The sequence below is a fragment of the Choristoneura fumiferana genome, chromosome 23 (genome assembly GCF_025370935.1).
Source record: "Choristoneura fumiferana chromosome 23, NRCan_CFum_1, whole genome shotgun sequence".
Classification (NCBI taxonomy): Eukaryota; Metazoa; Arthropoda; class Insecta; order Lepidoptera; family Tortricidae; genus Choristoneura; species Choristoneura fumiferana.
The window spans coordinates 5,334,853-5,362,620 of record NC_133494.1 but is presented as its reverse complement, the minus strand read 5'-3'; the positions used below and the strand labels follow the sequence as shown (position 1 = coordinate 5,362,620).

The window sequence follows — 27,768 nt, the reverse complement described above, 5'->3', positions numbered from 1 at the left end:
GAACGAACAGCTACCATAAATGAAGGCCAGCAAAGTAAGAGTGCTGTGACAGCAGCAGGCGTAGCGCCAGAACAGCACAGAAGCTACATAAGTAGGTGGGTTAGGTTAGAATAGAACTGCGGCCACAACAGCGCGCGAGCCGAGCGAGCGGCCGGCGAAGCTAGTTTCCAGTCCTGAAGTTAATTTTCTACTCACGTGGCAATACGTAAATCTCCAGACATCCTATTGTGACCTCAAATGGCCATCCGATCATTTTAGCAGCCAGTCTATAAATAAAAGTTAATTCAATTTCCGTTCAAGTTTTGTTTGGCGTTAGTACTTACCTATTTCAAATACCTGTTCCTGTTTGCATCAAGCATAATAAGATAGCCGCACTTCTGCATGTAAACATTGTGCTAGCTAACCTAGCTTCCATCTTAATTCCCGCTATCTTGCTAGTTCTAGCAAAAAGATAATAAAGCAAAAAGCATAGTAAATACGACTCGCTGGACGGGGAACTTTTTTCTGGGATATATGCTATGCACTTTGCGCAGCAAGAAACATACACTGTCAATATTTTAATGCTTTAAGTGTTTTAGGCAAGACATACATAATGGCACCGTTCTTCTTAAGTCTACTTGGCGATATAATATCTTATGGTTATCATATCAATTACAAAGCAGTAAAATTGCGAGCCTAGCTACGTAGGTAGATATTATGTTATTTAAGAAATATTTATTACTAGCTTTTACCCGCGGCTTCGCTCGCCTGAACCATAAACATTTCAAAGAAGCAAGCAAGCATGCAAGTGAGCATGTAAGCAAGCATAATTATGCAAGAAATAGTGCAAGCAAGCATTCATTCAGGAATACAAGCAAAGCAAGCATGTTATTATGCAAGAAATAGTTCTAGCAAGCATGAATTCAAGGCTGCAAGCAAGCATGCATTCAATCATGGAAGCAAGCGTGCAAGCAAGCTTGTAATTATGCAAGATATAGTGCAAGCAAGCATGCGAGCAAGTATGTAAGCAAGCATGTAGACCAGCATGCAAGCAAGCATGCAACCAAGCGTGGAAGAAATCATGTAAGCAAGCATGTACGTAATTATCCTCCTAACGCCCAGAGTCCTTTATAAAGGACTTATTGTAATTTTAAATCAAACTCTATCATAAATGACATAAAGTTTCATGTTTATAAATCTAAAATTTGACTTGGGCGTTAGGAGGTTAAACATGAAATAGTGCAAGCAAGCATGCATTTAAGGATGCATTCAAGCATGCAAGCAAGCCATGCAAGCAAGCATGTAAGCAAGCATGTGATTATGCATGTGATTATGCAAGAAATGGTGTTGTGTAATGTGCATTCATAGTTCTATGTAGAGAGGTCAGTTCAGCGGTTAGAATACAAAACAAACTTTTGGTCATCCCTTCCCTCGGCAATTTTATTCGGGATAAAAAATATCCTATTATTTATTCTGGACTTTTAATATAACGTATACAAAATTTCATAGGAATCGGTGCAGTAGTTACGGCGTGAAAGCGTAACAAACAAACAAACTTTTCCCCTTATAATAGTAAGTAAGGATTCCAAATGGCATAGAATGATTTGGTAGATATACCTAATTGGAATTTTCTTAAGCCTAATTAATGGCTTAAAAGAAAACTGATTAAGTGGACGTGAACTGGATTCCTTAGACAGCAGTACAATACAATATACTATTATCGATTGTCCCCTCCGCGGCTAAAAGTGACCGTTGACTGTTTACGCCTCGGTTGCCATAACGAAGTCACGTGTCATAATAAGGGAAACCTTCAACAAATAAAACTCAAAAACAAAAGGCGAACAATGTAAGTTTTTTTTATAGTTAAACGCCGACGTTAGCTTTATTGGCTTGGAGATGGCTAGGGCTAGAGGTTGTCGCTAGGAAGCCTCCGCGTCGTCCCATATTCCACTTAGATTCAATGACCGATAATCAAGTTATAAACCTTTATCTTTTTCTTGAGGAACTGAATTGCGTATTTATTGAATTTATTGCTAGACGAGCGTAGTGAAGAAACAATGCTATATCAAGTCCTTATCATAGTAGTACATTACATTTCAGTTTTAATAGATATCGATAATCAGATTAATCACGTTATGAAAATAGTTATAACAAGTAGTCAGATGATGTTAAGGAATGCCATTAAGGAAGAAAAGTTGAAGTTGAATGTTAAGGAACAAGATGGTTCATGAGCATTGTTTGCTTCACACATGGTCGCAGAGAAGCACTGGCGAAGCAGTTACAGGCGCGTCGATAGTGAAAGTCGGCCGGTCCGCTCAGCTGACTGGGTGTATGTCAAAATTATCCACGCCATGCCAAATCAATGGTCTTTGTTCGGGTGACTAGTAAAACCACGGTAAATCCCGTATAATCGCCAATAATTTATTCATAGAAGTTATTTGGACTAGGTTTAATGTTTTAGTAAAAAATTGGTAAAACTAATTATTGCGATTTTTTTTATAAATGTCTCAGAAAACGGTCAATTCTACAGACTTGAATACATTTATTTATCTTCTTTCTAATTCTCATCCGTCTTATTGTTTGTTTTTGCTTCAGTGATTTTTTTCCTAACGGAAACATACGTTTCTATCACCAGATTAACTAAACAACGTAATACCTATAATAAACCACTAAGTGTTACATTAGGTATATAAAGAATACCTACGTGATCGAGTCCCTGAAGTCGTAATAAGATGAATGAAAATTGCGAACGTTTTAAATTTATGTATTTATGTACTGTGGGGATAGACGACAATATTTGCAAGTGTTACAATACAAGGACCAGATTTTATCGGATCTAGACGCTCAATTGAAAACCCATTGCCACTTCCCATGCCTCACGTCATTCGTGTCATGTCACTTCACCCGCTATTTATTCGCTCTTAGTGTGACCACTTTTTAGGGTTCCGTAGTCATGTAGTATAGTTTCACCATGTCTGTCCGTCTGTCTGTCCGTCCGCGGCTAAGCTCAGAGACCGTTTGTACTAGAAATCTGTAATCTGACAGGAATATACATATCCACGCCGACAGTGGTAAGTAAAATAAAAAAATAAAAAAATTGTTGGGGTATCTATCTCGTGGCGTGGTACTTCCCATAGACGTAAAGTGGGGGTGATTTTTTTGTTCTCAACTAACCCTGTAGTGTAGGGTATCGTTGGATAGGTCTTTTGGGACCATTGGGGAGTTGCCCAGACGATTTTTCGATTCAGTGATCTGTTTGCGAAATATTCAACTTTAAAGTGCAAATTTTTATTAAAATCGAGCGTCGGTAACATACGAAATCCTTAGAAAAATATATCTTGATTTTTTCGTAATGGCTACGGAACCCTATCTTGGGCGTGTCCGATACGCTCTTGGCCGGTTTTGTAGATAGGTTTTCAAGCAGCTTACAACAACATCTGATATAAAGAACTTCTAACCTTTCTTTGTTTGTTTTGTTATATATGTCAAGTCTGATATCATCGAATGTCTCCGTCTGATGGATGACCCTATGTCAGTCACCGGACTTATCGCTTTGACGAGTCTAGAATGTCATACATCGGTTGCCATTGTAACATGCCATCTTTGAGTAAACATATTATATGTGTCGGCGGCCGATCTTAAAATCCGCCAGATCACGAAATTCGTAGGCATATCGTGAAATGGCGCCATTTCATGAATTGGCTAAGGGACATCCGCCATATCGTAAAAACTCGCCCACCGTTTAACGATTTGCCTAATGACGTTTAGGCAGATCATGAAATTCCTAGGCATACCTATCATGAAACGTAGCCATTTCATGATTTGGCCAGTTTAGGTAGACCATGAAATTCCTAGGCATATCATGTAACGCCGCCATATCGGTTGTCTGGCACTTCGCCGGCCGCTGCCGCGGCACGCTCGGTTCGCTCACTCGGCTCGTGCGTTGTGGTCACAATCCATACTAACAACTCCTCGCTTCGCTTCGCTCGTCGTACCTGAATTTTTCTTTTTTCGGCATATCACGATGTGCCCGGTATAGAGCTATGAATATCGACGGATGCGTTGCTCTAATCGATCTGCCGTAGGTATTGTTTCTCAGGCGCATCATGATATGCCTGGCCAACTTTTAGGCATATCATGAAATGGCGCCATTTCACGATAACTATGCCTAGGAATTTCGTGATCTGGCGGATTTTACGATCGGCCGCCGACATATGTATCTTAACAAAGTGTCAAAGTTTAATAAGATTATTTTGATGAACGAAATAAGGTTTCCAGGTAGCCATATCAAGCTAACAATGATCAGCGACTTTCGGTTTGGTTTAAAACTATTGTACTAGTTAGTGCAGTCACCGACATTAATATCTGCCACAGCGGAGCGTGCAAAAATATCTGACACGTCCTTCCGGCCCTAGAAATAGTCGTATCACGTATTTATGCACGCTTGTTGTGTCAGATATTGGTGCTGGTGACTGTACTAGGTTGGTTCGTCTGCAAATAAGTAGCCTGTTAGTTCACAACGCAACCAAGTCTTGGAAGTTTTTGAGTAAATAAAATATTTACCATGACAATGATAAACCCAAACAACCATTGGTCATCGTGTGCTAACTGCGACTTATTTTCTTTACACAACTACTTACTTAAGCTACTACACAGAGACCAGACTATTAGTTGTATGAGAAGTAGGTAAGTACCGCCAGCAAAATAAACAATTTTAATTTACTAAAATTAAACTAAAGCTCTAATATTTGAACAATATAGGGCGCATTGCATCCTAGTTAGATATAAGAAGTAGAAATAAAAAGTATACTTAAATAAGCGTCGGGACGGGAATAAAAAACATACGAGAAGTAGGTAATAACAGTTCATCAAAAACATATGGTTTAGTTACCAGTGACGAAATTGTGGCGACAACGATGCGCCATCAATGTGGGTCAATGCTGCTGTAGTGTTGACACCTAACCCTCGTAACACTCGATCGATGTAACTAGTAGCCCTGGCAGGCTGTGCCTAAAATAGCATTACTTTACAGTCCTAAAATTGCAAATTCTTCTACCTTTGACAACTAGTTGACAAGGTTCATATCGATCACTCGCAAGGCCAAGTAGCAATTTTTTTAACTTTCATCACATTCGTCATTTACAAGATCAGCTGTATTGGTACATACGTGTATCTGGTATCTGTGAACTCGGTCAGTTCGTAATGGACTGGCGATTATCGGTCAATATCAACCACGGCGGTGTCACGCGATACGCCGGCCCCGGCCGCTTTTTTTTTAACTCAACAATCAAGTTTATTTTCACGAAAAGATTGCGAATAATCTTGTTGCCACGCTACATAACTAAATTCAACCGCGTTACCGGTATTAGCAATATTAGTTGCGAAACTTCCTCAGGATAGCGCTAATTTCGGGAGATTCCATCAGGAGGCGTTCGATAACATCGGTTGTTTTAGATAATTAAGGCAATGAAGAACCGGACGGAACAGTCGCTTGCGAAACCGGCAATCTCGAAGAGCCCGTCAAGTTAAGAGCACATCAAGGTCAGAGCTGTCAAAGTGAGTGTGCGGAGGCTCTGCGCGCCAGTCCCGCGCCGCCGCACGCGCATCCTCCCGCGCGCACCCTCGCCGTACACTTATAAACATGACTCTATTCTCCAATCTGATTATTTTATCGAGCGAACAACAATCATAACTTCAGTGTTTAACTGCTAAATAATAAAAATGGTGCTAGTGTCGGAATAAAATCAATTGTTATTTTTGCTTCGTGAACATGGATTCGTTTAACGAAAGGCAACAGTTGCGTAGACAGTTCTCCCATGAGTCCGGTAAGACGGCCCTCACGAGGGCTAAGGAAGAATATTATAACCGCGGGTATGTTCACCTAATTCGATTAATAATTAAAATACAAATGACCTTTATCTAATGTCTACAAAACAAAGTACAACTTAACAACGTAATACGAGTATACTAAATGAAATGACTAGTGTGTTTAAACAGGTAAAAATAGGTAGGTTCAATTCTGAACTATGTTTGTATGTAACTAATAACCAAAAATTCGGCGGGAGAAAATAAAACAATGTGAAATAACACGTGCTAATCTTTGTTAGTTGTACTTAAACCGGCGGTAGCGTACTAGTGGTTTTAGTTTAAGTATATTTATTAATTTTTAGAGTAAACAAATCATTCTTTAAAACATAACTTATAACACACATGGGCATGTAAATAACAATCGACTAAGATATTACTTACCTACTTTAGGTAAATACGAGTATATACGCAACACACTGATGACGTATTCTGCCTCATTGAGAGGCAATAATTAAAATTATTTAAATATAACGCTATTTTAATTAACACGAAACAATTTCAGTCATTAATTTATTGCTCTTCATTAAGTTTCTCCCGCGACTTTGTCTGCCGAGAATTCGTTTATCAGTTTAGTTTTTTTTATCGCAAAATGGCCTTGTGCCGACGCATTAGGTCCAATCTACTTTATTTTTTTTCCTTTAACGGTGTTGGAATGACATTATCCGTAGTATAGTGTGCTAATTTTTCATTAGGTATTCATAATTTGTCAATACAATAATATGTACGAAGTGTATTAAGTGTATTATTTTTTACATTTAAATAAATCGTTTTTAAAAGCCATGAAGTCAGTCATGTTTTTATTTAATAAAGAATTTACCTAACTAATTACATACTTACATCGATCTGTACTCTGTATAATAAATAACACTCTGCTGACAGCTGTCGTTTTTGTTGTTTAATTTTACTAAGTATACAATTTAATATAACAGTATTTAAGTATATATTTTAATATGACATAACTGTTCCTTAAATAAATAAATTTTTTTCTCTAGTTCTTTTTAATTACTTTTAACGATAATTTGCACACATAACGTTCTCTTTATTATAGTACCTACCGGCTGAGATTAGACGTATCTAGAAATACTTCAGTTCTGAAATTCTGAGACGCCTCGAGTTATTTTTTTGTATGGCAAGACCATTATCAAATAAGTTTATGTAAATGAATCATTTTTAATACAGGTTTATTTTGCTGACTATACTTACTTTGTCATCCAAACTACATATCCGTACAAATTTTAAGTCTATATCATAAACCGCTGAAGAGTTCCCGCCTGTGGAGACTATCACCGAATTCACATATAACAACTATGCCAAATTTCAGATTGAGCTGATACCAGGAAGTGGTCAAAAAATAGTTTAAGTGCAATTTTTTAAACCACAACTTATCTACATTAGTAAGAACGTTGCGAGTTAAATCGAGAGGAAGAGTTAATCGCCTATTATCGGCACTGCATTTGTCTTTTTGTAACTTATTGTAATAATGTGTGTTGTGTTGTATTACAATTTAATTCAAATAAAAGTTTGTAAAAAGTGAGATCCATTAGGTACATTAAAATTGTAAATTGCTTTATTTTATCGTAGGCAATATATTCGTGAATCTAAACTAGATAAACGCAGTGTGCTAAAGTTCATGGCAAGCTTCAAAGACTCCCTCCCCTCTCCTAAAATCTTAAAATCTGCCAAGTCATTGATGATTTTTTGAATCACTATGTAGCATTATGGCTTTCAAGGTAGTCATTTCACGATATCAGTATCTAATCTACTCACTTCGATACTTATTGCTATTGGAGATAAATATATATTATTATTGTTGACACCTGGTAATTTAGATAATTTTAGAAACAACTATTCTCTTTTTGGTTATTGTTGTATATTACGATACCTACCACTATGTATAAGGATAACATTTTATAACTACCAAGATAATAAATTGGGGGGATATGAAGGCGTGAATGGTCAATTTTCGCCTATTTTCTTAAATAACTTAAACACTATTATTTTTAATTTACTAAAAGAATTTATAAATTCATTTGAGATTCTCACAACATGCCTTTTATTTGATATATCACACGCACGACATAGTTCGTATGTTCGTATATTTTTATTTTGTCGATATCTCGTGTCCGGGTGAGCGGTTAGTTCCGATGGAGTGTTGAAAGTTTCTCGATGAGGGCTACAACATAGATGTTGCTGTGTCGCTGCTTAAGTGACTAAATAAGAAAACAAACAAGCTGAGATATGTGGTGCATAGGAGAAATTTGTGTCTGTACTCCTGTCCAGTGGTGGTGTAGAGGTATAGCACGCAGCACGAAATGTTGAGGACCTGGCTTCGATTCCCAGCGCTGATCTCTTTTTCTGGTTTTTCTGTGCATCTATGTTTCAGTTTGTATTTTCCTCTGAAAGTGGTCGCCATGTTTAAAATTTCATTCATTTATTTACGTTACATGTTCCTTAATAATAATAATAATAATTGGCTGTGACATACAGACAGACATGCGAGTGCAATCGGATCAGTACATAAGAGTTCGGTTTTTTTTTCCTTTTATGGTTCGAAACCTTAAAAATTGGTTACTTATTTGTCTGATTTTTTAATACATATCTGCGATAGATAAGTACATATAGGTTATTTTCAATAACTACTTATCCATAATGCATTCTTCGTGAGTGAACTACGCTAGTGAAGTGTATTTACAGTGGAAAAATAAGCACGTCATGAATCATCATGAATTTCCCATCAAATGACCCGCATGCTCGTTTTCCTCCCTCTCATAATAATAAAAAACACGGCTAAACGGGCCATGATCCATGTTATTGTGTTAATATGTACATATGTTACTTAATGTGATTCTTTAAACTATCCTCGAGCATAAAGAAATCACGCAATCAAACGGAAATTAGTAAAAATATACTATAAATTGAGCAAACGTGACTCATGATATTTTTTATGTGCCTTTTTCACAACCACACACAGGCATGTTTTGCTCGTTACCGCTCGCGATCAGTTCTTGCCCATGCGCATACTAATTTACAGGACAGTAACTTAATTGACGTTGCCGGTGATTGAATACCTTTAGCTCGCTGCAATGTACGGTATGATCTCTTACGGGAACGGATTTACCACTAATACCATAATAGTGTTTGTTACTTACTTTTTTTCCGGACAATTCCATTGTTCCCTCGGAATAGCGATATATGTATTAAATTCTTTGCAGATGAAGTCGCGGGCAACATTACCATACAATACCTAGTTCAAAGAAAAACCTAAGAACAGCGTACAGAACTAACACCTACTGCATACATTTCAGTCTTAAACTTTAACCCCTTTTTAGGGTTCCGTAGTCAACTAGGAACGCTTATATAGTTTCGCCATATCTGTCCGTCCGTCTGTCTGTCTGTCTGTCCGCGGCTAAGCTCAGAGACCGGTAGTACTAGAAAGCTGTAATTTGGTATGAGTATACATATCAGTCACGCCGACAAAGAGGTAAAACAAAACAAATTTTAGGGTACCTACCTCCCATAGACTAGTGGGGGTGATTTTTTTTCTCGACTAACCCTATATTGTAGGGTTCGTTGGATAGGTCTTTGAAAACCATTCAACTTTAAAGAGCAAATTTTCATTAAAATCGAGCGTCCCCCCCCCCTCACAATACAATACGAAATCCTTTCCTTATTTTTTTTTTTTTTTCATTTTACTTAGCATTCGTTCGTCTTTGCCACTGACATGTGTCAGACACGGACAAAACATGTTTTTCAGTTTACTGATTTTTTTTAAATTTTCGTTTCCTAGACTTTTATACCGTACAACGGCAAAACCCATTAGACACTCGCAAAATGGTCCTCCGATGGATGGACAGAGCCATATTTAAAAAAAAACTAACTAGAATGTGGTACAAATCGTACGCCCAAAGACGCTCTTTTCCGATCACAGTCTGCTACAGCTGACTGAGCATTCGGCATAATCTGGGAGCACAATAATTATTTTCTCTACATATAGATAGGTGCACCAATAAACAGTGAAAGTATCGGGGAAGACACGGGGGGGACAGAATAGGCCAACAATAATATTAATAATATAATACTTAGGACTTAAAATAGTTATTTGTGCAACAAGAGAGCAAAGTTGTTTTTTGGTGCGAGTGTTGAGTTTCAATCCCGAGCAAGCGAAGGACTCTATAATTGAATCACGAGCGTAGCGAGTGGTTCTAGGTTAGAATCCTGAGAGCAGTGAGGGATTCAAACACACGAGATGCAAAAAAAATTTTGGTCTCGTTTGACATACAACTTTTCACCTCAACAGCGAGAACATAGGTTAGAATAAAACCACATATACCTACCCATTTACAAAACAAACAATTTTAAAAAATATATAAATAATCCGATTATTAAGAAACAAATATAATAATCACATTTAAAACTTTTCTCAAAAATGATACGTACAGTCGCCATTACATCTTTAAAATGTCACCAAAAAGTTTAGAATGCCAGACAATGATCAAGTCTCCGGCAAGTAGAGAGCTTTTGAATTCGGAAAGAAAAAGTCTCCAGTAGGTACGATACAAATGTCATACTCATAACATGCATTGTAATTGGAACTTAAAACTACTTGTAAAATATTTCATATTTTTTAATACTGCAAAAAGCCTCATCTTTGAGTTAAACAAAAAGGGTGAACAATAAACGTATAGTTTATTATAAATGTTATTAAACGCTGAAATATGATTTTATTAGGATTTCTATAAAATAAACATATATAAATAAGTTGCAAATTCATTCAATTTGAAAAATATTTATTCCAACTCTAAGAGGTAGGCAGTATAAGGAACGCTTTTATAAAAAAAAAACCAAGAGCAGCGGCTTTCGAGGTATTTTTCATGTAATTTATTATAAATATATTTTTAAAACTTACTATAAATTAAAAAAAAATATTAATATGCTTTTATTGCCACACTAAAAATACCTACCAATACACATTAAGATAATACCTACACAATAAGATTGTAATCAACACATTTGATCCTATGACTATCTCTCGCTTTTTCGTGTTGAAGTGAAAGGGACAGATCAAAGTGAAGTTCAAATATTTGGAATTCAGTGAATAGACCCAGCACTGTCTAGAATTTAAAAAATAATAATTAAAAAGTTACTTTGTCTCACGGAGTGACCAAAATGCGATTTTACTCACTGACTTTTTATAGCAAAACCTGCCTGTTTGAGGTGCTGAGTTGAAAAATTTATGTTCGGATGAGACATTTGGACGCACACTAAAAAAACTTCTTTTGGACAAGTCATTGTACTCTTTAAAAGAGTACAGTGAAATTTTATGTTGACATTTGCATTTCATTTTTACTTTATTTTTTTATGTACCTTGTTGCTGTACTCTTGTTTTGTTCGATTGTCATTTTTCACATTTTTATGAACTAATTTTTAATTTTATGTTTAATTTTATTGCCTTGACATTTTAATTATTTTATTTTTTGTTTAATTGATTGTTCCTATTTCATAAATTTGACAGATTTATATTCTGGTTTTTACCTTTTTATTATTATTATTTAATTTAACTCTAATTTGACATTTTAAATTCTATTTTTATTTTTTTGTATACAATTGACGATCCTTTTGTGATTTTTTTATAATTACCTGACATAGTTTACAATTAATTTTTTCAAAAGGTAAATAAATCTATCTATCTATAATATGCCAATAAACTTATCAATTTTACTGTTATAAGTAAACCACATATGTAACATGCTGTATATTTATTGATTAATGTATTTATTCGGTCCATCAACAAGCCGTAGGGCGTCACGAGTTCACGCGACAGTCGCAGGTCGCCGCACGGCGATGGACGTTCCAATGCGTTCAGGTTTACATTGTTTATTATTTTAGAAATGACAATTTTTTTATTTTTTTTCTGGTTTATGTTTTTTTAAGAAAAGCCTTTTTAATTAATTTTTAGGTATTCGTCTTTAAACATAACAATGTTTAAATTACTTTTATTGATTGAACGTGTATCACAGAGGTCTTGTTTTGATCACTTTAAAGTGTCAAAAAATCATGTTGTTCACGTTATTTGTTACAGGAGGACTAGATCACTGAACGCGCCGTCTCCAATACAACAATTTGGACCATGCGGAAGGATAATGAAGAACTCGGCTATGGTAATGTAAGTACATACATACCCACCCACACGTACACACTCATATAAACTCGCATTATGTCTGTATGTCTCAAATATTATCCCCCCAAGCCCCCCCCACCATCCATTGATTAAATTTATTTGACGGAAAAATGTGATGCCGTCTCTGTTTGTTTTGTTCGAATAGACAGAGGCGGCATCACATTTATCCGTCAAATAAAATAAATCAATGGGTGTTGAAATGAAACAGCCCTTAAGTGTCTGAAAAAAATATTTAAGTCCTCTAGTAGTCCTCTAGTAATAGTTTTGTTTAATTGAAAAATTCCGACGAAACAAGAATCCGGCGAATCGGGAACTTACCTACCATTTAAAGGAATCTTATCATGCTATCCGTAGTACATGATAAGTAGTTACTAGAGCATTGAACAAATAATACCTTAAAAATGCAACTCATCACATCACAAATAAACACTTAATGATGATTACCCTCGATGCGGACGTGATGCAGCAGTATTATTATGTTAATGACAATACCTACATGGATATGACGACCGTGTCACGAAATCAATTCACCTCTGAAATATTTAACTTCCTTTAAAAGTAATTACAAGTTCTCCCATTTGCAAGAGCTAACTTGGTCACTTGGCTGATTGGTCGTTAATTTTATTTAGAAAATAGTTTAAACCATTTTACTTTTATGGCACTAGCGCTGTGTTTAGAGTTCAGACTAAATGGAAAGTCTAAAGACAGACAATGTAGAAACTGTAATTTTTTTCACGGTAGAACGAACTTTTGCTCGCGACTTTGTCCGCGCAGAATTCAAGTTTGTGGTGAGGTTTTTCATCTAAAAGTGATAACCGACAATGCCTCGCACTAAAGTACCGAATATTCATACTGTAATTAATCCTTTTAGGGATTTTTTTTCCAAAAGCATACAATACAATACAATACAATAACTCTTTATTGCACACCAATACAGTAAACAGTACAGAGAAAACAAGTATATACATAGAGATTTTCTAAGGTAAGCAATAGGCGGCCTTATCGCTTCAGAGCGATCTCTTCCAGGCAACCTTAACCAACATAATTAACGTAATCGTAAAATATTTTATGCACGGTCCCCAAAGTACCGCCGAAAAACAAGAAAACCAACTTCTAAGTCAATGCAATCAAAAGATAGTCAATAGAAAGGTGTTGTGGCTTACGTTTGGGCTCAATCTCGCTTGATGGAAGGCGAAGATGAGGCCTAAGATGGTACACGTTTGCCTAAGGTGTCTGTTCAATTGCTATAACCGAAACACCTTTGGGATACTTCTAGTTGTCCTAGAAATTTTAAATTTGGCATGAACGTAGCCCTTATAGATAGCACAACCAATGAAAAAAATCTGAAAATATTAATTTTGATGTCTGTCTATCTATGTCAGCAACCTTCTAAAATGACGCCACACTTCGAACTTTTTGCTTAAGTAGGAGAGAGGCTCTGCTAACAGGATATTCATAGATACCTACAAATTTGTTCGGAACCCTTGCTGCGCAAGTCCGACTCACACTTGGCTAGTTTTAATTCTTTGACATACCTCCGTCTAACGAGTCATCGGAAACTTGTTTACTATTTTACGTAGTTAACTTTTCATTTTATTTAGTTACAAGTGAACTCGCGCATTATGCGGACGTAAATTTTTGTGTTGGTAAAAATACATCAGAAAGGCAATTCAAAATGCCTTCACGGATTTTCAATAAGTGCGGAAAAAATTACAGGGTGACCGATAAGTCTAAAGGCAACATGCGGTTCCACGTGTAGGTACATTTTTTTCTTAACTATTATATATTACAGTGAACATCAAAATAAATGTACTTATAATAATATAATACATATGAAAAAATGTGACTAAGCTGAGGAAATTTTAACGCAGCTAGAAACATCGGGGTTCAGTTTTGTTACAATTTTCTGTTTCGTTCTAACTTCAGTTCAGTAGCTTTTTGAAAGAAAGAAAGAAGACATTTACTTACTATTCAAAATATACAAAGACACACAAATACAACAAAATTAAAAAAAAAAAACAATAAACAGCAAACACAAATAAAACAAAAATGAAATACAAAAATCAAAATACACGATTATTTCGTTATGCCTACATCTATTTTATTTTTGCTTTTTACTCATAATAATTTTATTTTCCCCTTTTACTATGAAACTTCTTCACTACCTTCTATACCTGTGAAACTAGTGTAGGGGTAGTATTCATTTCAAGTTCACCAAGCCAAGATTTTTTCTTTTTTCTAAATTGCGTTAAATATTGTCCAATTGCTAGGCACGGGCCATTCGTCGGGCATTTTGCACACTTCAATAAATTGCTGTGCATATTCACTATTCACCTTACCTTAGTTTCATTATAAAACGCATTTGGCCAAATGAAACAAAGAATTAGATCATCATCATCATCATCATCCCAGCCTATATACGTCCCACTGCTGGGCTCACGCCTCCTCTCAGAACAAGAGGGCTTGGGCCATAGTTCCCACGCGGGCCCAGTGCGGATTGGGAACTTCACACTCACCATTGAATTGCTTCGCAGGTTTGTGCAGGTTTCCTCACGATGTTTTCCTTCACCGCAAAGCTAGTGGTAAATTTCAAATGTAATTCCGCATATGAATTTTGAAAAACTCAGAGGTGCGAGCCGGGGTTTGAACGCACGACCCTCTGCTTGAGAGGCGATAGGTCAAACCACTAGGCCACCACGGCTTTAATTAGATATCTGCAATAATTAGATACTGTGCCCTATTTCACGAAGCTACAAGTTACAATTTACAAGCGGTAGTCTTTGTTTTACATAGGTACATTAAAAAGAGACTGCCGCTCGTTAAATGTAACTTGTAGCTTCGTGAAATGGGCAATTGGTAATAATATTTTATGACGTGTATTTCTGATTTCCAGGCAAATCCAGGACCCAGCGTCGCAGCGGCTAACCTGGTACAAGCAACCGCTGACTGTGCTGGTCATCAAGAAAGTCCACGACGCGACCATCCTCACGCCCTTCGTCCAACTCGTGCACTGGCTCGTTCATGTAAGACATAGCCAACCTTTCAGGGCGTAGGTAGGTAGGTAGGGGTAGGTACGTAGCCGCGGTTTGGACGGAGCGGGTGGACTAGTATTGAAAAATAGTATGAGCAGCGCTAACTGCGCGCGTCGTGTGCGACGGATTTTAAGGGATAAGTTCGCCTTTGTACGTCTCTTTCTCTTGTTAATTGTAATTTTCATATGTTTTATGTACAATAAAGAGTTACAATACAATACAATACAATTTTACCTGTACCCAGGTAAATATGCAGCGTTTTAACGGCGTTTTTTTCTCGTCATTGCCGTTTGACAAATATTATTATAACAGATGCTAAAGAGAATACAAGAACCGGCTCGACAACACATTAACAATACAAAGAATACTTAACCAAGGAACAGCTAGATACAGGCACCTATCAGTTGCTTGCAACTGCCTGCCTGATAATTTATATAATAATAATTAATAAATACCGATGCTTAATATAGCGTGCTCAAAATTCTTGCGATTTGTCCTTCCTTTGTGCTAATAAACGTGGGATGGTAATGATGTTTAACCGACCGGTCAAAACGCTCGAATATTTACCCACCCGCGCCAGCAGGCGTGCGCCCGCTCCGTGCATCCGTGCCAGTTAACGTAGGCCCTACAGCTAGAAACACACTGACGGCGGAGGCGGTACTGTATTCTGTGTGGCCTCTTTCATGTTAGTTCTAATATTACAACCGGTACCGCTCCGCCTCCGCCGTCAGTGTGTTTCTAGCTTGAGGGACTGTTTTCACAAGGACACTAAGGCAGCACAACTAGTCGCAGACATACACTTAATGAAGACTGGTTGGCAACGCACTAAGTAATCAAACTTCATAATCTGTATACATTATGTTGCGAGTCCTATTGGGAATTGACCCGTATAGCGACTATTAGTATTAGCCAACTTTTCTTCTGTTCATTGCGCGGTTGAGACGCTTGCTGCACAGTGGTTACCTGGCAGCACACGCAATGAACAGCAGAACGCTCGCCCAGTCGCCGCTCACGCATAATATAATATTATAATAATATTCTTGGCCAATCATTAGAGGTCTGGAGGCCTTAATGTCTATCTAACACACTCAGAATCACATCGTTTTCACTTCTTCTTCCTGTTACACGGTAAACGACGAGGGTACGATTCCTCATCTTTTTTAGCTAGGGAGTGGCATGTTTTTGCCCGCCCAGCGGGCCTCAAATTTTGCTTAGAACCCGGGTTTGACTTCTACTTATTTACTGACTCATCGGCTTTGCAAATTTTTCAAATAAAAACAACCACACAGCACAGTAAGACTAAATAAAAATCGCCTGTTTATCATCTCGGTTAGTTTTCCAATCACCCTCGTCTCATGAGTCAGCCCATTGACCAATCATGCGACTTCCGGGTCATCGTAAATTGCATCGGAATGCAGATGGCAGGTAGACACACCTTTACTTTTGTTTTTGTACCAGCGCATGCGGTGGAATCCCAAAAATGCCGTTCATTTTTACTTTTTTTACGTTTGCGAGTCATAACATTAGCACAGAATGCTGTTGGGATTTTTGTGCCTTTGTTTCCATTTTAAAAATTTAATTTTGTGTCTAATTTCAAAAAGCGACTAAGAATTTATGATTTTCATTAGAATTTTATGATTTTTTTACACACTAGCTTTAGTAGCTTTTACACACAGCTTTGCACGCTTTAACCAGTTTCAAGTTTTTTCTGAAAAATAACTGAGATCTTTATTTACGGAAGTAATGTGTTCATCGGCCTACATCTAGTTATGGGGAGCGGAGTTCCAGAGGTGATTCAACTGTGCCCTAATTATAGTCTATCTCGCGACCCGAAGGTTGAATCACCTTTGCTACAGCTGTGTTGATTCAATGGAAAGACTAGATACAACGCAGTAACTACAAATTGCCGATCAGCTGCTGTTGCACCTTCAAATAAACATGAAGTGTCATTGTAGTACTTCACACATATTAAGGACACCATTCGTGGTATATTCCTCAAAACCAAAATGGACAAGGTTTAATTTGGCCTAAGTTATTAATACACCTAGAACCTTGTTATACTGAGCGTGAGTGACGCCTTCAATATGTTAATAGAAAGAATTGAATATTTACATTACATCAATACATTATTCACTAGCCAATCCATACAATGTTAATGAGTGTGTATCTTTCTGGAAAAATCATTGTTATTGTTTCTCGTGCCTGCTGTAATGATAAATAATAAAATAATAATAGGCCATCAGACTGCGTTACATTCTAGTAATACCATGTACCTACTCGTAGATTAGGTCCTACTTTGTTTCTTAGTTACTATGTAAAGAAGAAATATAAGATTTTTCTATCCCCTATCTATTTTTTTCCGGGCCTATTTTATCTTTCTTGTCAATGCATTCTAGTCACGGTATATCCAATAATAAATATATAAAATATTTTTTCTATATGGTATGGTATAAATTTCTGCATGGTAATTAATTAACTCAGGTTTTCACACGTCGTTAGCGGATAAACGTTACGATACACACTCTATTTTCCCCCAGGTATACATTTAGTTCGATAATAAAAAAAGGCCTATGCTGATCCAAATGAAAAGGTCACGTTATTGTTAAACCATTTGGATAGATTCTTTCCTTTCGTACTATTCTAAATAAAACAAAACAAAACATGTCCGAATGAAAACATGGCTACTCGTATTCTCTCTGCAAAACTAACAATCCTCGAATCTATTCACCCATTTAGACTTCACTGTTAACAATACAATACAAAGCAGTCGAACTTTTTCTTCTCTGAAAAACTAAAAAAAAAAAAATCTTTATTAATTCCAGGACAAAAGCATGGTAGTGTACGTCGAGGCAGCAGTGCTGGACGACGTGTTGCTAGCAGAATACGGGGACTTCACCGCAGTTAAGGAACGTTTGATGACGTTTCGGGCGGGCACCGATGACTTGACGGACAAGATCGACTTCATCATCTGCTTGGGTGGCGACGGGACGCTGTTGCATGCTAGTTCGCTATTTCAGGTAAATTCTATAAAGTTCAAATTAATATATATACTTTTAAGGAATTAGTAATATTACTATTACGGAAATTAACTATGATAAAAGCACGTGTCAAGTCCGTATTCTAATTCACTCCAGTGAAATTACAGGTCCTAATATCATTCCCTGAAATAGTGATGTGATACCACATTTATTTTGGTCAATTAAAATTAAAGCATGACTGGGATCAAAGAACGAAAGAAATATCGCATGTATATCAATCTTCGTTAAGTATAATTTAATTTATATTTTTACGACATAATAACAATATTAAAAATATTAAAACGAGATACAAGCAAGCCACATATTATGTACTGCTGTAACTCGTATACTATTACATATACCCATAGTGGGTGGCATAATATATTTCATATCTTGTTTTTTATGTTTCGATTATGTTCGATTTTTTTTAAATTGCATATGCATTGCATTGATCTTGTATCGAAAAAAAAACGTGGCGTTGCGTGTTAAGGTTGCGCTATTGGCATGATCGTGGCTGTCGATGTCATAAAAACTAATTAATACTTTATTATAACAAGCAATGTTTTAAATGATATCAATCTTTTTTTTCATACTTTAAACTTGTTTTTTACAAGTGTTATTGTTCTGATAACTTTTTTAACGATTTATTTTTATTACTTACCCTGAAATGTTAATATCAGAACATAAATTACTAAAGAAAACTTGGTTACACTGTTCATTCTTTCTTTTATTCAGTAATTTCTATTTCAAAAATTACCAAAAACAGACGTCACCAAAACTTTCTCTCTGCTGCAGTGAATTAAATGTCGGAGAACCAAACGCTATATTCAATCAAACGCTATGAACAGAATAGGTACTTACTCAAACTTATTTAGAATATCTGTTTGTCATATTTTACTATCTGTATCTGCTATTTTATTTACCTAAGTGTTGTAAACTTGTTTTCAGCAATCAGTGCCGCCGGTGATGGCATTCCACTTGGGTTCACTGGGTTTCCTGACGCCTTTTCAGTTCAACAACTTCCAGGAGCAAGTTATGAACGTTTTAGAGGGTATGCCATTTTATTAACTACTTTGAATTCGTAGTTGGTCCCATGAACGCTAAGGAAATACACAAAACTCATAATTATAAAGATGACCACCGGATAGCCCAGTGCTTAGAGAACAGATTTGTGTTAAAAATGCGTAAGTTTGTTTATCCGTTGCCTAGTACAGATAGCGCGCGAGTTGAATGCAGAGCTCAGGAATGCGATAGTGTTGCGACCTTATTAATGATGACGAATTTATCGATATACAGAAGGTATGTCGATAAATTAGTGAAAGAAATGTTATTTTAATTTTCACTTTTTTTTTTACTTTCGCGCTTTCAACACATAATTATGTATAAACAGAACTTAGCACCTAACCTTTTATTTCTTTTCTTCCATCGTAGTCGTAATGTATCTCAACACGATGGATGTAACTCGATTAAACCATCAACACAAAAGAAAAACGGAAACTAACTCGGATCAGTCATCATTAAAACAAAAATAATACGGGGTGCAATATGAGTTTTAACGCGATCGATATGTGTACGACAGCTATCAAGGACAGCAACAGCACTACACTAAAGGCGACTGAGGCGCGGCGTGTGGATAGCGGGGGGAGAGGCTCCCGCTCTTCACCTCAGGCCCCGACTGCATTCAACTCGCGCGCTATCTGTACCCTTAGCACAAGCTTTGCTTAGTTTGGGACTAGATCAATTTTTGTCAAGTGTCCTGTAATATTTATTTATTATTCCCCTGAAAGTAATCCTAACAGCGCTAATCATCATATCGAATGGATAAGTGGATTAATGTGAGACACGATAGCCGATACTTGCGGTTTCAAAACCCGCATAGAACACCAGAAAAACTTTTTCTTAAAAAATATCTAGTTTTGTTGAACGTTGTGCTAGTAAAAACCAAAATGATACGTTAAGACTGCACGATCTGCATGATAAACCCGATAAACCAAGCTCACAAGTTGTTTGTAGGTCACGCAGCCCTAACGCTCCGATCGCGTCTCCAATGCGTGGTCCTGCGCTCGAGCGAGGGAGGGGGCGGTGGGGGCGCGGGGGGCCGCAAGTGCATCCTGGTGCTGAACGAGGTGGTGGTGGACCGCGGACCCTCGCCTTACCTCTCGAACATCGACCTGTTCCTCGACGGGAAACACATCACCTCTGTACAGGGCGATGGTAAGTTACATTCGTCCCCTTTACATTGTTCCATCGTAGTTTCTCATAAGTACAGTTTAGTGAATAATGATTTTCCATCGCATGTTGTCGTGTAAGTTCGTATTCATCTCGATTTGTCAATTCGCTTCAGTAAACTTCAGTAAGCTTGTTGAGAAAACAAGATAATTATAAACTTTTCCGACAAAATAAGATGGCAAAACATTTTTAACACATCTAAAGATAACCCAATATAAAGATAGCCCAATATTGCCTTTCAAAAACCTTTTTTAGTTTCGCCATGTCTGTCCGTCTGTCGCTGTCCGCGGGTAAGCTCAGAGACCATTTTCATTGAAATTTAGCGCCCCCCCCCCCTCTAAAATCTAAACTGTTGGGTGGAAAATTTTAAAAAATCAATACTAGTAAATATATCAAATTTACAAGGAAAATTACAGCGGCTAAGATTGCTTGAGAATTATTAGTAGTTTAAGGGTAAATAGCAGCCTAAGGTATAAAATATACCTAAACTTGGAAGATTCAGTACACAATACGAAATCCTTAGAAAAATATTATTTGATTTTTTCGTAATGGCTACGGAACCCTATCCTGGGCGTGTACGCCACGCTCTTGGCCGTTTTTTTTAATGAACTGGCACCTGGGTTTGTTTACACATTCTACAACATAGGTGACTTCAAAAGGCGAGTGTACGATTTTTTCAGTATGAACCCAAACTGTCAAAGAAATTTTACACCTCCCTTTTCATCTTCCAGGTCTAATAGTGTCCACACCGACGGGCAGCACGGCATACGCCGTGGCGGCGGGCGCCAGCATGATCCATCCGTCGGTGCCCGCCATTATGGTTACGCCCATCTGCCCGCACTCGCTCTCCTTCCGGCCTATCGTCGTGCCCGCCGGCGTCGAGCTAAAGGTAGACAATCACAGCATAATCATTTATAATACTGGGCCCGTTAGCACTGGGCTGGGCCCTGTTGTTGCCCTAACTTAACTAGCTCTCTAGTTGTTATTATTACACTGTGACACTGGTAGTCTTGTAACAATTTCTAACCCTCCACCAGTATCTCAATTCCATCTGTCAGGGGCATATTTACAAAAAAAAAATGTTAAGCGAGACCTACTGGCTGATATAAAATGGGATGCCAAGGAAGCCATAAATATCATCCTATATCCATACGGAAACCGTTTACTGTGCTTATCCACTGCATCCTTATGTGCAGAACACGACTGGAGTTTGGGATAGAGTATATCATTGGACTGTGGCAGTATCACTGACTGTTCCAGTACAACTCCATTGAAAACCTTAAGACCCGTAGACAGCAGAAAAATCAGTATTTAAAAATTTACCTCGAGCATTAATTCGATTTTAAACTCCTATGATCTAGTTAGAATAGCTATTAATAGACTTTTAATTTGGTCTTGTCATGGTGGAACACCGATACTGCAAGCAAACTAAAATTGCGGAATTTCGACATTTTAAGTATCAACTGGATCACATTTATCATCATCATCATCCCAGCCTATAACGTCCCACTGCTGGGCACAGGCCTCCTCTCAGAACAAAAGGGCTTTGGATCACATTGTTTATATCTAATTGCTTCTTAAACTCCCCGTGTTTCTAGATCGCTCTCTCCCCGGAGGCACGGAACGCGATGTGGGTGTCCTTCGACGGACGAAGCCGCCAAGCGTTGCAGCATGGCGATAGGTACCACGGCAACTTGTCGCTACCACGCTTGACGCTTACGCCTGTACACAGTAGAGTAGTTTACGTTGATGATTTTGTAGTGGTATGCTGATTTCGGTAGAATCTTTCTATATATGGTCTTCTGTTACATTTTTTTTTACAAAAACTGTTTTGAAGGTATGCATGAAAAGAAGGAATTGGGTTTGTCCAGTTGGATGCATGAAAAAAAAGTTTTTTTTTTTTTTTCAATGGAAGTTTCGCTTCACCGAGGCGAGTGTGAGCAGCGAGTGGAATAGTAATCACAGTCCATCGACAACAGATCCTCTGAAGATATTATGTCCGTATAAGTTATCTAGAAAGATGTTTTTGATGTCTTAGGATTTGTTATTCTTGTGTCGTTTATTTCAAAATCGCTAGACTCCTAGCGGAGTATAGGATGAGACCACCGTAATATCACCGTATTATTAGATGTGGCAGGCTGGTGAGGATTGAAGACGGGATCTACCGGCATTCTTCAACCACCTTATCACTACTTTCTTGCACAATCTCGTCAATGGAAGTGTCACGTTCCTAAATTATAGGTTTCTACTGGAAATGCTGTCAAGTCATTCTGCGGTTTTCTGCTTGACCTCTGCTCCTTTAAACTTCCCACAGAGCCGGTTCCAAACAACTTAGAGCCGGATATACGTAACAACGTAGCTTATCAATTATCATAGTTTTACATACAAGGTACTACAATCGTACGTGTACATGTAAGATGTAAGTAATTTCCAAAATCACGAACCGTAGAATTCTCGGTTCGGTCCGTAGAACTATGTATGATAAAAAAAGTTGGGACTTACGAGGTTAAACATCGAACTATGTATGGAAAAGAAACAGTTCTCCGCTGAAATATTCCGAATTCTTTGTATTGCGGCGTATATAACGACGACGCGACGAATGAGGGACGTTCCGCCGAATAGTCTGTGTAAAGGACTAAAAGTTAATACAGTGTTGAGAAGGGCGAGCGTTGTTGCAGATAACGCCAATGGCGGGGGCGCGTACGCCGGCGAGTGTGTCGTTCGACGGACGCGCGCAACTGCTGCTCGCGCCTGGCGATAGGTGAGCCCGTGTGGCGTAACGTGGCGTAACCCTGATTTCTTGTCAATTTCATGACGGGACAACTTTTTGAGAAATACTCATATCTCTGGTTGCAACGGAGCCTAATGATGCTATCAGTGGCTAGTTTATCGACTCATATGGCTTGGTTTATTTACTGACTTATTAAACTGTTAGATTGTTATCTCATTTCGTCAGTGTCATCATTTTTATCATTCTGTGACTCGATTTGTGTTTTCTTCGACTTTCGTTCTATGGATACCGAGGTGTGATGGTGTTTTTGTCGGTGGTGGTTTGTTCTCTTAGCAGGGCTCGTTGTGAGCAGTTTTATCATGGCGTAGTGTAGTGAAGGATCGCACGTTGATTTCTGCTTTGCATTATTTATTAGCACTAACGCTTTGATTATAAATAATAATTGACATATGTTTTGATTCCAAATTCAATCGAAGGTTAAATGGTCATTGCATAACGCCACTATTTTACAAGATCTACGTCACTTAAATAATTACTCGTAATGTAGAATGATATCTAATGGTTAAATTACAACTAATATGCAGTTTTGCAGGGCTATGTGTAAGAAAAACTATGTAAAAATAATATCAAATAAATACTTTTTCATTCATTCATACTTCGGGATTTAATCACCGCTACTATATTTATTGCAGTTGCCGTAGTAGCGTGATTAAGCCCCTGAAGTACATTAAATATTATATAATCGCGATAGATTAAAACATTATATCGTAACAATATCACTTAATGAATGACCATCTAACCTTCGTTCAACATCAATAAACAACCTAAATCCGAATATTTGATTTCCAGTCTTTACGTCACTACATCAGTGTACCCGGTGCCGTCGATATGCGCGCAGGACCAGATCTCTGATTGGTTCGACTCGCTCGCCGAATGCCTGCACTGGAACGTTCGCAAGAAACAAAAGCAGATTGATGAGCTTAGCGACATGACGTATTCCTCCAGCGACAACCTAGAGGAACTCGAGAACCACAACGAACGGCCCGCGGACACGTGACCTTATAGTATTAAACTATGGAATGCTCGTTCATATAACACATTCCTTTCGCAGCCGTCGCCAATTTGGAATTGATGGCGGCTGAGCGTGTTTTGTTTCGTATGTGCAATAGTGAATGCTCCTCGGGCTAGGGACGTGCGATACCGGTTTTAATGTGAATCGGTTCAGTTGTAAATAAAGTTTGAAATTCGATAAATCACGGTCGAAAACCGGTATTGTAGTCCCGCGCTCGATGCGTCGCAAAGATCTGCGATTTTAATGTGTTGTGCATTTTTATGGGCTTATTTTGTGATAGTATTTTTGAAAGTATATTTTTGATTGAAATTGAATTTCTCTAGCATTCCTTTGGACAAAAAACATGGTGTCTTGTTATGTCTTTTGGGCTATTTTCTTGTTATTTTTTTATATTGTGAAACGGTCGATTTATGGTTCGGATTTATGGAATGTGGCTTTTTCCGATAAGTTAGTGAATACTATAGTTATACCATCGTTGTAAAGTGCCTTTGCCGTTTGATAATCCTTAAAACTGAAAAGGTAACTTGATAAAAACTGCCCACAAAACTAGTTTTTACCGACAGCGGCAAGGTGCTATTATGAGTGCCAAAAATGTAACAGGTACATAGATATTGTATTAGTGTTCATGAGGAGCGCAAAAGAAAGTTGTTTGTTTTAGTTTTATACTGTGTAGAGACTGTAGATGTTTATATGCTTTTAGAAGGAATATTGTGTGATAGTTTGAAATCAGATTAATCAACGCAAAATGAACGAGATAAAATTAAAAACGATATCGATTTTGAAGGACTTGTTCCTATATAACTAAATGTGATGCTTAGACCGAAAAAGTAAGCATTACTCATAACTTGACAACGTAAATCTATATTCTGTATTTATTATAGCTGTCCATTCAAATATCATTTATTAGACCATGTTCTCTTCGTCTAAGTTTGGTTAAACAAGGACATATGCACTTTACCTCATATTTCTTCTCGGGCATTGCTCGTTTCGACTGTGCTCAGAAATTAGGGCCTAACAATTCGTACAAGACTGTTTAGTTTCAAACTGCTGCTATCGTGGCTTTTATCTACCGTAAAACGAGGCTACTTTGCACCGATTTTTGCTCCTAATTTCGTAATCTTTGTTTTATTTTAAAAATTATTATGCTGTGGTATGTTCATATATGTATTTATGTAAAGTAGATCAATTTATTGGAAAGTGTATCGGGTGCAAGACATTTAAACAAAATACAGAACTGGAGCATAGTTACCCAGTGGGGGGCAAATTAGCCTCGTTTTACGGTACTCCTAACTTCCATATTGGTCACACAATGAGCTAAGGCGTGGTTTATACTGAAGCGGCGCGTACAATATATTTATGACTTTTTTCATCTAGTTCAGGGGTAGCCAAGTTGATTAGACCTAAGATCTACTGTTTACTGACGAAACCCTGTGCGGTCTACCAATGAGGGCTATCGCGTATGAATTCGCCACTAGAGGCGCTAGTGTAGCGTGAGGTCTCCGAAATGTCAAATCTCATAGTTTTTGGGTGAGCTACGCGGGTTTATTTATAATTAGCACAATTTTGTGAATGTCTGTGTTTTGAGACAGTTTTGTCTTTCGGAAACCTTTGTCCTCCCTATTTTCCCAACAAAACGGGGACTATGCAACACTGTGGCATGCTCGATATTTTTATGGTACGGTTTTAAGGTGTATTAAATATGATTTTAATCTATACTTTGTTTTCACGCCCGTAATAACAGACTTTGAAAGTCATACTTAAAAACCTCACGCAACAGTGCGCCATCTAGTGAGACAAAAAACGATAGCCCTCATTACATACTTCTTGAAATCTGAAATGAAACAGCATAGTTCAATATTTATATTTTTTGCCTTGCCACAATCGAATGGACTTATAGTCGCGATCGACTGGTTGGCCATCCCTGACTAGTTTATGGTCGGGCACGGAACTTTTTTTTACCAAGCTTTTTTTCATTAGACGCAATGTGTATACACCACGCCTGGGTTTAATATCAATATTCTCCAATATTTTTGAGTCACAACTGTACGTTGTAGGCTAATATGACATTATTATTGCGAAAAAGACAGTGTTGCATATTAGGTACGTCATAACTTGAAACACTTGCTAATGAAAATACATCTCTTGCATTTTGTATATGGAAATAAAAATGCACAGTTGCCAAAATGTTAAAAAATAAATCATCATCAATATCGTATCGGTCTGTTTGTAACGGACGTTCCGTTTTGACAGACGCCGACCAAGTATTAAGTACACCGAACACAGTCAAGGGCAAAGATATCGACACGGCCAAAGTTACAAAAATATGTATACACGACTTTATGCACTTAACATTAAGGCTGTGTATACATATTTTTGCAACTTTGGCTGTGTCGATATCTTTGCCCTTGACTATACCATCAAACAAGGCCTACAAACCGTTCGAGCCCTGGCATCTGACTGAATTTTTTTGTTACTCGATCGTAAATAACGTCTGGCGATTAAGATTAAAGCATAGAGATAGTGGAAGTCCCAAGGAAGAACATAGGATAGTTTTTATCCCCGAAAAAGACAGCTAGTTAATTATAACCACGACACGACGGACCAAGCGCGCTTCACACTTTTCTATTAGACGGTCGGTATCCAGTGTATGTAGGTACTTTGTGGTCATATGTCAAAATGTAACGTCTTTCTCCAATTAACAATCGAATGTTTTTAATAATTAATCTCGCCTTTTAAAGACTTATGAGCACTTAACCTAGAAGTGAAAGCAATCAAGTCACTTTATTTCCTGTAGAATAATGATGTCGCTCAAATCCCCAAGTTATTTAACTTTGGTGTAAAAGCCCCGTTTTTATAAAAGGTACGTTCAAAACTCGTATTTAGAGTGTAGGATTAGTTTCTAAAAAAACGAAGAAATTGGAGTGAATGAAAAAAAATATGTGTTTTTGCCGATATTGAAGGTTTTTTTATTCCAGCGGTAAAGCTAAACATTTTCAGCTTTATCGCTTTATGTCAAGTGACCAGATTTGACGCTGGAACCGAGCGTCGAGCGACTTGCATGTGGCCGCACCTTTATGCATGTTTACCATTTTTATAATTTATTTCAATAGGTAGGGTCCAATATGGGATGCTTGCAACTTGCAACGATGTTTCTCGTGTGTTTTTCCAACACATTGGTATTGTAGGGCCACAATGTCAATTTTTAATGTTTGTCCGTTCTTAATTATGATTTTTTTCACAAGTTTATAAAAATGTAAATAAAATAAGATGTTTTATTGTAAATTATACAAAATGTGACTTTTACTTGTTTTTTTTTTTCATTTAGCCATTATGTAAAAAGCAAACAAAACAGCAAGCGCGAAATGAAAATTTGCCATTTTTACGCTATGAGAGGTGTTTTTTTAAATCCCCAACGCAATAAGAGAGGTACCCAAGAGGTATCATAGACCGCTATGTGTGTGTATTTGTCTGTGGTATCATATCTTCAAAAGGGATGAACCGAGTTTAACGCGGTTTATTTTTGGATAGCTAGTTTTTAATAGAGATAGTTCTTAACTGAGATTAATTAAAATCGATTTAGCCGTTTTTGAGATATTGAACTTTGAAATCACAATGTCGGTGGTTGTTCAACTTTTCTAAGTTGGTCAGTTATTTTATAAATC

At 37.4% G+C, this 27,768-nt stretch overlaps 1 protein-coding gene across 6 annotated transcripts in view; it reads left to right on the top strand.

The window, feature by feature from the left end:
• Positions 1-27,409, top strand: part of LOC141441041 (NAD kinase-like) — a 41,344-nt gene extending 13,935 nt beyond the window's left edge. For 2 of the 6 annotated variants that reach the window (XM_074105664.1, XM_074105662.1), the window contains exons 2-9: positions 11,927-12,010; positions 14,919-15,048; positions 17,880-18,074; positions 19,023-19,125; positions 20,088-20,288; positions 21,035-21,192; positions 21,902-21,984; positions 23,884-27,409. In XM_074105664.1, the coding sequence (XP_073961765.1) occupies positions 11,927-12,010; positions 14,919-15,048; positions 17,880-18,074; positions 19,023-19,125; positions 20,088-20,288; positions 21,035-21,192; positions 21,902-21,984; positions 23,884-24,091 (1,162 nt within the window). In that variant the 3' untranslated portion in view covers positions 24,092-27,409. Of the gene's footprint in view, positions 1-5,547; positions 5,851-11,622; positions 11,711-11,926; positions 12,011-14,918; positions 15,049-17,879; positions 18,075-19,022; positions 19,126-20,087; positions 20,289-21,034; positions 21,193-21,901; positions 21,985-22,981; positions 23,065-23,883 lie in introns of those variants that run through there. The other 4 variants (XM_074105667.1, XM_074105665.1, XM_074105666.1 and 1 more) reach the window with 4 other exon arrangements.
• The last annotated feature ends 359 nt before the right edge of the window (positions 27,410-27,768 follow it).